At 35.5% G+C, this 12,657-nt stretch overlaps 1 protein-coding gene across 3 annotated transcripts in view; it reads right to left on the bottom strand.

Moving 5' to 3' along the window:
- Positions 1 to 3,072: 3,072 nt before the first annotated feature.
- The window catches only part of LOC101004026 (AP2-interacting clathrin-endocytosis protein), a 95,477-nt gene continuing 85,892 nt past the window's right edge, over positions 3,073 to 12,657 (bottom strand). For all 3 annotated transcript variants that reach the window (XM_009212890.4, XM_021944086.2, XM_009212867.3), the window contains 5 exons: positions 10,243 to 10,963; positions 9,888 to 9,975; positions 9,341 to 9,480; positions 5,222 to 7,552; positions 3,073 to 3,937 (listed from right to left, as the gene is read on the bottom strand). In XM_009212890.4, coding sequence (XP_009211154.3) covers positions 3,468 to 3,937; positions 5,222 to 7,552; positions 9,341 to 9,480; positions 9,888 to 9,975; positions 10,243 to 10,963 — 3,750 coding nt within the window. In that variant the 3' untranslated portion in view covers positions 3,073 to 3,467. The remainder of the gene's footprint in view (positions 3,938 to 5,221; positions 7,553 to 9,340; positions 9,481 to 9,887; positions 9,976 to 10,242; positions 10,964 to 12,657) is intronic.

Raw genomic sequence — 12,657 nt, 5'->3', positions numbered from 1 at the left:
AACAATTTAAAAATTTCTTTCCATCTTCTGATACTATGTAATCATTCACCAAGTTCTATAAGTCTCAACTCACCTAATGTCTCTATTACCAAATCCTTCTCAATTCCCTATTTCTAAGGTCAACAAAACTATCATAATTGCATCCTGACAGGTTTGGGCACTTCTCCATACTTGGCCATCTTCATTACTGCTGGTTATCTTTCTAAAACACACCTGGTTATGTTACCTAACTACTTAAAAAACAACTTTGGTCATTACTCATTGTGAGTTGTAGGTGGTTATTTCCCAAGAACATGGAAATACATTGTGTTAAACTAAATAAATGAATGCATAATAAAGGAGACATAATACCCACCAAATCCAAGGCTTAAACACTTTGAAGACTGCATTTATAACAACTTTGGGAACCCAGCACTAGCTCAACTGTTTTTATTATTATTATTATTTTCCTTTTTTGTTTTTTTGAGATAGAGTCTTGCTCTGTCGCCAGGCTGGAGTGCAGTGGCGAAATCTCGGCTCACAGCAACCTCTGCCTCCCAGGTTCAAGTGATTCTCCTACCTCAGCCTTCCAAGTAGCTGGGACTACAGGCGCATGCCACCATGCCCAGCTAATCTTTTATATTTTTAGTAGAGACGGGGTTTCACCGTCTTAGCCACGATGGTCTCGATTTTCTGACCTTGTGATCCGCCCACCTAGGCCTCCCAAAGTGCTGGGATTACAGGCGTGAGCCACCGCGCCCGGCCCACCAGCTCAACTCTTTAGCCCTATCTCCTACTATTCTTCCTCCCTATACTCAATACCCACCCTGGTCACTATTCCTTAATGTAGTGCCCTATCTAGACTTCCGTGCCACCAAATTCCTACTCATCCTTGGGCCAGCATCAGATGTTACCTGGTTTCACCAAAAAATGGTATAATGGGGGCTTTAAACCCTTTCCATAAACCTCATCATTCCTCCCTAAGCAACCCAAATCAAAATAAAAAAAAATTTCATATGGATGATTAGAGTTTTGCAATCTCATGTAAACTATGTACAAAAAGCATCTTTAAAAAGATTTATATTTTTATTATCTGCATACTAAGTAAAAGCAAAGTGCTCGCTATACAAGTGCTTCTTCAAGCCAAGTCCCTTGGCTTAACTTCCAACTAGACTGCAGCTAATAAAACTCCGCCGTAGAAATTCTGAAGCAGTCACAGATTATTACTTGCCCTAAAAAGTTTTCTCTAACCTCTTCCTGACAAGCTGTCCTTCTGGACTCCCATACAAACAATAGTATAGTATGTTATTTTCTCCTTTGGTTTCTTCCACAATGGTAGTTCATCCAGGGTAAGTATTCTACACTAGTTTCCTCATGTGTAAAATAAAGATAAGAAGACATATCTCATAGAATTAGATGTGTTAATGCATATTTAAAGCACTTAGCATAGAATCTAACATGTTGTGTGGTTCACAAAGAGCATGCTATGAAAACACAGTATGTCCTGAAATTCTCTGGGTGGTTACTACATAAGCAAAATGCCTTCCTAGTCAGTTATCTACTTGTAGATGTGATGCGAAACTCAGTAGATTTTAATGTTTAGCAGTTTAAGAAGATTTTAAGACCTTAAAACTGGGAAAAGAAATTTTCAATTATAAATTTGTGAACTTCTGAGGAAGTTTACTGAAAATAACCCTTAAAAGTTTCACATTTGAAGAAAAAGAAAACAGTGTCTTGGGAATTTGTGCTGTCTTTAGACTCTATCATATAATACTTCTTTACACTGCAAACTATTTGTACTGCAAACTACCTGTAAGTGTATTTGATCTCAGGTTTGTGAGAAAAATAAAGTGTGTTGTGTGGTAGAAACAATAACAAAGTGGTATTATTGTGGGCTACAGATATTGAATCCTAGCCCACAAATTAGCTGTGGGATCTTGGGCAAGCTCTTCATTCCTCTGGGCATCAGAGCCCTTCTTTGGAATTTGAAGAGATAAGACGAAATAATCTCTAAATTCCCATCCAGCTCTAAGGTACAAAGTTTTTGTAATACCATATTTTGAGCTTTCTCTTATTCCTCCCATGTCCCCTTATTAGAAACTTTTTATTTATTTATTTATTTATTTATCTATTTATTTTTAGGGCAGGAATCAAGTCTTACTTTCTTTACACCCAAGTGCCTAAATCCAGAGCCTGTTTCTTGACTTTGAATGAATGAGTTAGTAACTGTTTCTTGAACAAGTGCTCCTCTTCACAGGGCTAGTTTTAAAAAAGGCATAGTAAATTTATGGTATAATAGATGAGCAGCTAACCCTAACATAACTATGTTATTAGAACAAATAATTGTGCATTAATGACTTGGTATTCAATACGGTTATAGATCATATTATTTTTTGAAGACTTCACTAATTTAGAAAAGGGATTCTAAACTATTTCCTTACTTCTGACATATTTCAGAGAATTATGAGTCACAAAGCTTTGAGAGAGGCTTATTTATGAAATCCCATAATCCTACAGGCAATATCAAAATTCCAACATCAGGAATACCCAAGTACTCGCTAACAGGAAGCATTTTGTAGCAAAGGTTTTTATCTTTGACTTACTACCAGAATTACAGACTGAAAGACAATCTGACTGAGGAAATAAGGAACTGGCGTATACTGACACACCAAGAAAGCAAACATGAGTGTGTGTGTGCACATACATACACATACACACAATTTAAACTCCATAACTCAGTTGCCTCATATACTCGTTTTCAAGTTTATATTTAGTGCTGGCTTACTGCAGGTGCAGTTCCAACATATCCCTAACATGGAATAGAAAATGGAGAATGAGCGACTACCTGTAAAGGAAGTTTATGCTTTTGAACAAGGGCAGATTCTCTTCTCTGGATATATCCCCAAAAGAGAGAGACAGGAAATTCCATTTCTCTTGTTTTAGCAATGATGTGGTTGAAATTTGAGATGTACTTGCTTCAGAATTTCCTGGGCCTGAATTGTTGGGAAAGCTAAGATTTTCCCCAACACTCAGCTATCAGCCTCAATCACCTAAATGTGAGTTTGAATGTTATTCACAGAAAACTCTACATGAATGGACACAAGCACAGTAAGTTTTTTATTGTTAAATTACTATGTTACCATATGCAGAGCAAAAAGTAAAGGGACTGATCTACTTGTGCATTCACATTTTAAATTCTTGAATAATGAACAAGTGAACAAATGATCAGTTAGGAAAGGAAAACTGAAGCAAGGGTTTCCTTACAAGTCTTCTAATTTTTCTAATAATTATAGAAAACATGCTCAAAAACTTTAGAAAAACATTTTTCTGTATGTGATATATTAATAAATAAACTATGTTTACCTCATTAAATTGGAAAGACTCAATATTAAGGAAAGTTTATATCTGGCTAATGCAATTATCATTTGGATATAATATAGGCATCAAAAAATAAAGGAGTGGCATACATTTTTCCAAAATGTTAACACTTAATGCTGAGTTTCCAGTTCCAGAATTGTCCACTCCCCTTGAGGTGAACAATCTTCAGAGGAAAAACTAGCCATGGTGACGCTCGCTGAGGAATCATCAAGTGGAGATGTTAGTTCACTCCATCTGTTCAAAGTGTCAATATGTGCTATACCCTGAGGTTTTGAGCTATCTCGCGCTAAAAGTAGTGTCTGATTGATTAGATACTGTGCTAAATTTAAGTCTTCGGGAACGGAATTTGTAACATCTAAGTTTGAATCCTGTTCAGAGAGCAGTTGCTTTAGTAGTGTCCAATCTTGTTTTGCAAAATGTTGGTCATCTTCAAAATCCGTATCTGTAACATGTGTTTCTGATTCCACTTTCTGCTCAAATGCTTCTATTACATCCATCTCATATATTGGAGACAGGGTTTTTGAAGGCCGATGGTCATACATGCAGGTTAGTGCCAGTGTGTCACAATCATCTATGTCTCCTGAAATAATTCATAATACTACACAATGTAAAAATTGCACGTTGGTACCCTTCAGAGTTTTGTAGAATATTAACACAATATAACAGTGATAGTCCAAAAAAAAAAAAAAAAAAAAACACCACAATGGGAAAAATAACATCTATACAAAATTGACAAGATTTTTGAGGCATTTTTCTGTGTTAAAAATTCAAGGGTAATGTTTAGAAGCAAAATCAACATAGGCAACTAACAATAATTCTCCATAGTTTAATTTGAAAACTTGTGATACAGAAAACAAATTATTTAAACATAAACATAGAATGTGCACATATATCTAATTCACTACAATAGAAAAAGAGAAAAAAAAAGACATAGTGTTTTGATGATGACTTAGGGTAAGTCCGTTGCAAAAGCGGGGGGGGGATAAATACATTTCACCTAAAGGCTTATTTGTATATTGCACATGCAAAGGAAGATGCAAGCAAAGACAAACAAACAAAAGAGTACAACTTCAAAGACCTCCTTATTCTTCCGATTTTGCTGAACAGGAAACTACTGATCAGTATTTTTCTTAGTTATAATACACAATAGCTACTCAGTTAGCCACTATTGCGTATTTTAAATGTGGGTCATTAGTCTGAATTACTATAATAAGGAAGACAAAAAACACAAAACAATTAGACAGAAAATCATCTAAACAATATGAAATAAGCCTGGGCTTTTTTCATATATTATCATTGCTTCTAAATATAATCTCTTTTAGGAAATTTATCTTTTTATTTGAAAATTTTAGAATAGAGAGATCCTGAAAATTTTAATCTCTGTAAAATGTATATAAATTGTAAATCAATCTAGTTGTCAAAATAGTTCAGTGCTTTTAGTTACATATTACTAGAGTTATTGCACAGGCCTTTAATATACTATCAAGTCTATAAATCATATCCAATGTATAATAAAATTTCTAAGAGTCAAGAATTCTTGTGTTAAATTATACATAAATAACTAAATAGCAGCAAACTAAGGTTTTCTATTTATTCTTTCATGTAAAATCTCTTAGTAGGTTAGCTCTATATAACAATCAAAATGTTTACTATATATTACTTCTTCATTAGGATTTTAAGTGAACAATAAAGAATGAGTAACTAGCTAATTTTCATATTAAGAAATTTTTCATTTAAAATTTTAATCTGTTGCTTAAGTAATTATTCTATCTGACTAAAATATAACATTCAGGGCTTCATACAACTTTAAAATTTTATAAACTTATTTTCTTATGCATTTAGCATTTCTATTTCTGTACATTACCTGCAGATAAAGCAATATTAGCTTTTTCAGTAGCTGTAGAATGGCTCTCTTTCACTGGACCTTCCTGAGGCAGAACTTGACTCCGAAAGGAGTCTAGAGATTTTGTAGAGCTGTTCTTTGGTATGTCAGAATTGGGTTCTCTTTGATGAAGCTCCAAGTGACATGGTCTTTCTTGAGATTTTACATCACTATCCAAGAATTTGCTGCGTTGCCGAATGTCATTATCTACACTGCTTCCATTGTTTACTGTTTTATCTTCTGGAAGAAGCTGTCTGCCTCTACTGGATAGGACATCTATTGTGTTCTTTTTTCCTGTGGCTGAAACACTCTGTTTATTTTTTCTTGAACAGTCAATGCTACTAAGATCCAAGAGAGTGCTTTCATTTTTACATACACCATTGCCTTTATTTTGTTTACATTCTAAAATATTATTTTCACTTTCTCGTGAGAATCTGGAATAGCAGGTCCTTCCATGATGTTCATGAGAAATGCCATCAAAAACATCAGAAGGTGAAAAAGAATCTACAGAAGGCTGAAAGGGAGTATGGACTTCTCCTTCATCTGATCCCAGCTCTTCACATTCATCAACTGAAAGTAAAACTGACCTTTTAAACTTTTTATTTGCAGAAAATTCACGACTTTCATTTTCAGTTGCATCTTCAAAAGCTAAATTAATTATTCCCTGAAACTGCTGAGGAGCTGGGTTAGATACAGAGAAATTTTCTGCAACATTTTCAGCTTCAGATCTTTCATCCTCTGTTTCATCTGCTGAAGAAGATACTTGATCTATTTCCTGAGCAAACTGGACACTGCCTCGTGGAATATTTTCTTTTTCCCTAGGGTGAACTATTGTAGATCGAGACCAAATTTCTGGCCTTTTCCTAGGGATTTCATCATCACTTGTTGAATTAACTTGGAAAAGATCATTACTACTTTGCTTTTTCATTTTTACTTCAATTCTTAAATTACTATCATAAATTTTTAATTCTTCAGGAGTACTGGTATCACTGCTACTTCTTCCAAGAAAATCATGGCACAGCATAGTGCCACATTTAGAGATACCTCTGTCATTTGACCCATCATCATCCTGAGACCCTCCGGCATCATAGTCTTCAGATCTGGGCTTTATGTCATCGGAGGATGTGGTAGCACTGCCAGTATCAGATTCAGGACTCTCTCTCTGATGCAGAACACCAGTACTCAAATTCCAGTGACCCACAAATGGAGTTTCTGGAGTTTCACGGCTCTCTGGAGATTCTGATGTTTCCATATTTTTAGGAGAATTTTTTTCTGACAGCTGTCCTGAAAAACACTTGGAGGAAACATCTGAGTCTGCTGTAGCATGTTTGTCTTCATCCATAGCAGAGGCATCAGACAACTTACTAGAAATTGTCAGTCCTTCCAAAGGAACTTTCAATTTTTTGTCTTCTTGAGCAGAATTTAAGGTACCATTTGCCCTTTCAGGAATACACAGTGAAACATCTTCCACACATTTAATACTTGATTGTTTGTTTGTATCTTTTCTCCCTACTTGGTTCTCCCTATCTGATATCAAATGGATTTGCCCTGCACTTGTTGAGTCTAAATCACAAACTGGATTAGAGTTCAAGGAATTTTCATTTGGATTTGGAACCATGTATTTTAGGGCTGTGATGCTATACAATTTTGAATTTACATTATCACTCCCATCAGAATGACAACATATGTTAGCTGCATTGCAATGATCTGTTTCTTTGTGATTGGGAAATTTTGTTTCACTTTTATCTAAACAAATCTGTTTGGATTCCAGTTTGTGTTTTAATGATTTATCCAGCTTTGAAATATTTTGGCATTCTAACACCAACTTCTCTTTTTCTTGATCATGTAATGGCTTTTGTGGGTCAAGCCTGCAGGATGACTGGAGTGCTTCTGCATCACTGATTTCAGATGCAAGATTAACGAGAGGTTTGTGAGGCTTCTGTTCAGAAACACTGTCCTTGTTGTTATTTTCACGCACATCATGAAACATACTTTTTTGGACAATAGATGTTTCACTTTTTAAAGGTCTTTGGGAGGAAGGATGAGTTTTTGACATAACCTGTCCAGGAAGCATTTTCTGTTTTGAATCTTTATTATTCAAAGTTTCACCTTTCTTTGACTGATTTAGATTTTTAGGCATTGCCACTATTTTTGCATTAACCTTAGGCAAAGCTGTGTGTACTTGCTTGACGATTTTTCTCTTAGGTGCTTGTTTCTCTGTAGGCATATTATGGTCCAACTTTGCCACATTTTCATCAGACTGCCTTGAAGAGACTGAAGATTTTACTGAGTTTGGTGACTCTCCTTGGGATCCTAAGAAAAGTAAGAGGGTATATTCAGAAATGTATTATCGCCTCCAATTTGTGAGTAAAATTTAATATTTGTTTTAAAATTACTTCAGAAAAAATAAAATCAAGACCACAATGGAAGGGTAACATATCTATGATCAAATGGACAAGCACAGATTAGGAATCAGTTACATGATAAAATTAAAAAAAAATTTCAATTAGAAATATAGAGGGACTACTCCAGGGTCCCAGTAAAAATTACTAAAATAGGATCTCTCTTCCTCAAGTAAAGAGACTTGATTTTTATGCCAAAACTGGATTTGCAAAAATGTATGAGGGTAAAAAAAATCAGATTTTCTTTTATCAAAGGAGCAAGAAAGGTCTTCCCTTTGAAGTTTTCAGAGAAAAAAAAAACAGTGTGTTCTACATAGCTGAAAAGGAGAATCAAGCTAAATATAAAATAAATAGAACTGTTAAAATTGTTGCAGTTGTTTTCTTCAAACATGAATAAAACCAATTTACTTGTCATAACCAGATTATTACTACTGTAGCTCATTAGGGTTAACAACTTAGATCTGCAGTGGAAACTGGAACTGCTGACTGGAAAGAAGGGGATTAATCTGGGGAATCCATTTGTTTACACTGGTGAAAGTCTTAGAGATGATATTTTGGACATTCAAATCTGTCAAACAGAATTATCAAATATTTTTAAATGTTTAATATTTAGCTATTACTAGGATATGAAAATATTTTCTCTGCCTTATTTTTAATTGATTTTCAGTAATAATTCATAATCCAAATCAAAACTGTTTTTAGGATTTTACAAACTGCTTTTACATATGTGAATGCTTGATACATAAAAGCAATTTTGAAAATCAGTTATTATGTTAGAAAATTATGCAATCTGATCAGTACTCTTTTCCTTTTCAGAACACTGAAAACCAATGGACTCACACAGATTCTGGAAGGGAAATTCTTCCTCCTTATGTATCATAGTTGTTTAGACTGCATTATTATTATCTTTTTTTTTGAGATAAGAGTGTCGCTCTGTCACCCAGCCTGGAATGCAGAGGCACGATCTCGGCTCCCTGCAACCTCCGCCTCCTAGGTTCAAGCAATTCTCCTGTCTCAGCCTCCCAAGTAGCTGGGACAACAGGCACACACCATCACACCTGGCTAATTTTTGTGTTTTTAGTAGAGATGGGGTTTCACTATATTGGTCAGGCTGGTCTTGAACTCCTGACCTCAGGTGATCCACCTGCCTTGGCCTCCCAGAGTGCTTGGATTACAAACGTGAGCCACTGCACCCAGCCTACACTATTACTTTTTAAAGAGTTCTTCAGTGCCAGTTTTACAAATGAAATTCCTATAATTAACAATGGAACTTTCAAGAAACATGGGCATAATATTTAAAAGGACCAGAAATGCAGCTAAACTAGTGACTCCCTTAATTATTTCTCTCACAAGAGACAATAAAACCAGAGGCCAGGTGTGTTGACTCATGCCTGTAATCCCAACACTTTGGGAGGCAGACAAAGGAGGATTGCAGTGTGATCATACCACTGTACTCCAGCCTGGGTGACAGAGCAAGACCCTGTCTCAACAATAACAACAACAAAACATCAAAACCAAACCTACATCCCAAAACACCTGTCTGAAAAGTATACAATCTCATCTCTATGGTGTGAAACAAACACAAAATGAGTAAAACCATATTTTGCTTATTTGCTCCTGAAGTTCCAAATCAGAGTTTGGCTTATCCAGTTTACACAAGGAAATAATTTCAAGATATCCAGTACTATTTCAGCTTTACCTTGAGTTTTAGTAAGATTAGATGGGGTACTCTTTGTCCTCTGCTGAGCTGCGCCATATCCATTGCTAGTTCCTCTTTTCTTCAAAATTGCCTGTGGTACTGGCTCACTATATCCTTTGCCACTGACCTTCTTTAGTACACTAAGAAAAATTATTTGCATTCAGTATTACACTGAGATTCCAAAACATGAACTTTTTAAAAGACCGATACCTGAAACAGTTTTTTTTCAAGAAATAAAAAATACATCTCTCCTGAAAATAGAAAAATCATATGCTCATAAGTCTTTAAGTTTGTAAAACTGTAGATCAAGTATAATAAAGCAATGCATAATCATATACCATAGTACACATTAAGATATTCTTTTAAATATTGTGCCTCATTTTGCATATACTAATTTCTTTTAATAAACTGTGTTACATTATGTAAATACACTAAATTTTTTAACAAAAAATAAAAGATATTTTAAAAATATTTAGCTAGCAGTTAGTATATAATTAACTTTGAGAGAAAGCTAACAGATAGGTTAAAACACTGAATGAAGACCTACCTGTTATTTATATTAGTGTCTTGTTCATGAATACTTTTTTTATTGGAAGTTCCATTGGTAACTTTTGAAACAGGTCGAGATTTTATGGCTAAAAATTAAGAAAAAGTGAGTCATAAGATAGAATACATTAAATATGTAACAAATATGTATAAGTTTACTGGTTAGACGCTATAAACAAAATGAAATATTAAAGTGGGAAGGACTACATTTTTTCTCAGTTTGCATAAGTACATATAAATAAGTATTCTGTTGGCATTTGAAACTAAATAAAAGCCCAAATACAGGTTTAGGTTTTTGTTTTTTTAAGGAACTTTAACTGTCAGGAGATATTAAAAATTACAGTGCTAAAACCCACCTACAGTGGAATTTTTGACACTATCTACACTGTTTTTCACCATCTGTGCTGGAGAATCACAAAAGGATAGTTTATGTCCAGAAGGCTTTTCTTCTCCTATTGATCCATTTTCTTTTGGTTCATCCAGACATTCAGTGGAAATTGAGAATTCCATACTTGAATCTGTGGATCTGCTGGAGGGTCCTGCGATGCTGAGGCATGGAGAATCCTTCCCTGTCGCTTTCTTCAAAGGCTTTGCTTTGGCTTGCACATTTAAGTTTCCTGTGAGTACCTTGGGTCTGGCACCTGTCATTTGCCCTTCCTGATTTCTCACTCCTTTTCCATTTAGTAAATTCTTCTGTCCAGTTGCTGCTGCTGCTGCTGCTGTTGCTGATCTTTCTACAACTTGTCTAGGTGACATGTTTTCCAACCGTGCATTATCACCATTTCCTGTTTTGGATTTTATTATAGTTTTGGGCTTTCCAGAAACATTTTTTCCCCCAGTTTTTAGTTGTTTTGTAATTTTAGATGCTATTTTTGTACCATCTTTTTCCTTTACATCATCTTGCTTCAGAGTTTTATTTATACTATTTCTATTGGTACTTGATGAATGTCCAGATGCTCCTAATCCATCGGATTTCATCTTTTTATTAGTAGAGAGATAACTCCAACACTCTTTCTTGTTATTTTCCCTCCAAGATTTGATTTTTATATCACCAGAGTCAGAAACTTGTTTCCTTTGCTATAAAGAAGAAGAAAAATACTTTGTAATTTGACTGAAATCTTTAACATATAATATTATGTGTTTCCAAAAACCAGTCTTTCAAAGAAGAAAGAAATAGAAAAGTTCAATTTTTGATTTAAGGTCAAAGCTTGAACTGTCTTTGATCATTTGGATCAAAACTTTGTCTCAGACTACCTTAATCAAATCTGAAATACAGCATAAGTGTTTATTTTAAAGGCATGCTATTCTATTAAATTAAATAAATAAATAACAGGAATGCTTTTTTAATGTATGAAGTTTTGGTATAAATTAATGTCTATAAAGATTCAGGATGCCTTGAGGAATGATAATATCCAAGATTTTTAGAAGACTTACTCCCATGTTTTATACTACATCTTTTGTATACATCATCCCACTTAAACCTCACAACAGTCCCATGAAATAGCTCCTGTGGCTGTTTCTATTTCTTAGACAATAAATTGAGGATTAAAGTAGGTATGTGATTTACCCCAGGTCTCAGGTTGGTGAGGGATAGAACCAGGACTTGAACTCATGATTTAACCTCACACCGAAGTCATCTATATGGCATAATTTGAGGGAACTTTATAAAGATTTTCAATAAAAATTCTCTCTTCAACCTTATCCCAAGTGCCAGAAATTTTATCATTAAAGACTTAATCCTCTGTGGGAAGAATACTTTACTTCTTGGAGTCCTTATTTTAAAAAAAAAAATGTTTTTTTAAAGCTCCTAGGAAGCACAGCACATCAATACACTACATCTGCAAAGCTTGGTTTTTGGACAAATAAGATACTAGTACAGCACTGGCTGGCTATAGGAAGTGAAGGAAAAGGGATCCTAAAAATAGTTGAAATAGCCTAAAAAGGGACAAATAAAATGGCACTGAAGATAAATGTACCTATTTCATCATTTTCCTTAGACCCAACCTTGATATGAAAGGGAACAAAGAAAATTTTTAAGTTGGTAGAAATTCTAGAATAATATTTTAAGATCATATTGTCATTCTTTTTTTTTTTTTCTTTGAGACAGAGTCTTGCTCTGTCACCCAGGCTGGAGTGCAGTGGCCCAATCTCAGCTCACTGCAACCTCCGCCTCCCAGGTTCAAGCAATTCTTCTGCCTCAGCCTCCCAAGTAGCTGGGACTACGCCGTCACACTCGGCTAATTTTTTTTGTATTTCAGTAGAGACAGGGTTTCACCGTGTTGCCCAGGCTGATCTTGAACACCTGAGCTCAGGCAATCCGCCTGCCTTGGCCTCCCAAAGTGCTAGGATTACAGGTATGAGCCACTGTGCCCAGCCAATATTGTCATTCTTTTTTTTTTGAGATGGAGTCTTGCTCTGTCACCAGGCTGGAGTACAGTGGCGTGATCTTGGCTCACTGCAACCTCCGCTTCCCAGGTTCAAGCAATTCTCCTGCCTCAGCCTCCTGAGTAGCTGAGACTACAGGCATGCGCCACCACGCCCAGTTAATTTTTGTATTTTTAGTATAGACGGGGTTTCACCATGTTGGCCAGGATGGTCTTGATCTCTTGACCTCGTGATCCGCCCACCTGGGCCTCCCAAAGTGCTGGGATTACAGGCATGAGCCACCGTGCCCGTCCTATTGTCATTCTTTATGTAAGTATGCAAATGGTTTTTTTTTTCCCCTTTGGAAGCTGTATGAGATTGTAGAGGTCTGAGGCAGAGCCTGTGCT

Source organism: Papio anubis, chromosome 1 (assembly GCF_008728515.1).
Source record: "Papio anubis isolate 15944 chromosome 1, Panubis1.0, whole genome shotgun sequence".
NCBI lineage: Eukaryota > Metazoa > Chordata > Mammalia > Primates > Cercopithecidae > Papio > Papio anubis.
The sequence above is the reverse complement of the archived record's forward strand: the minus strand, read 5'-3'. Positions and strand labels throughout refer to the sequence as shown.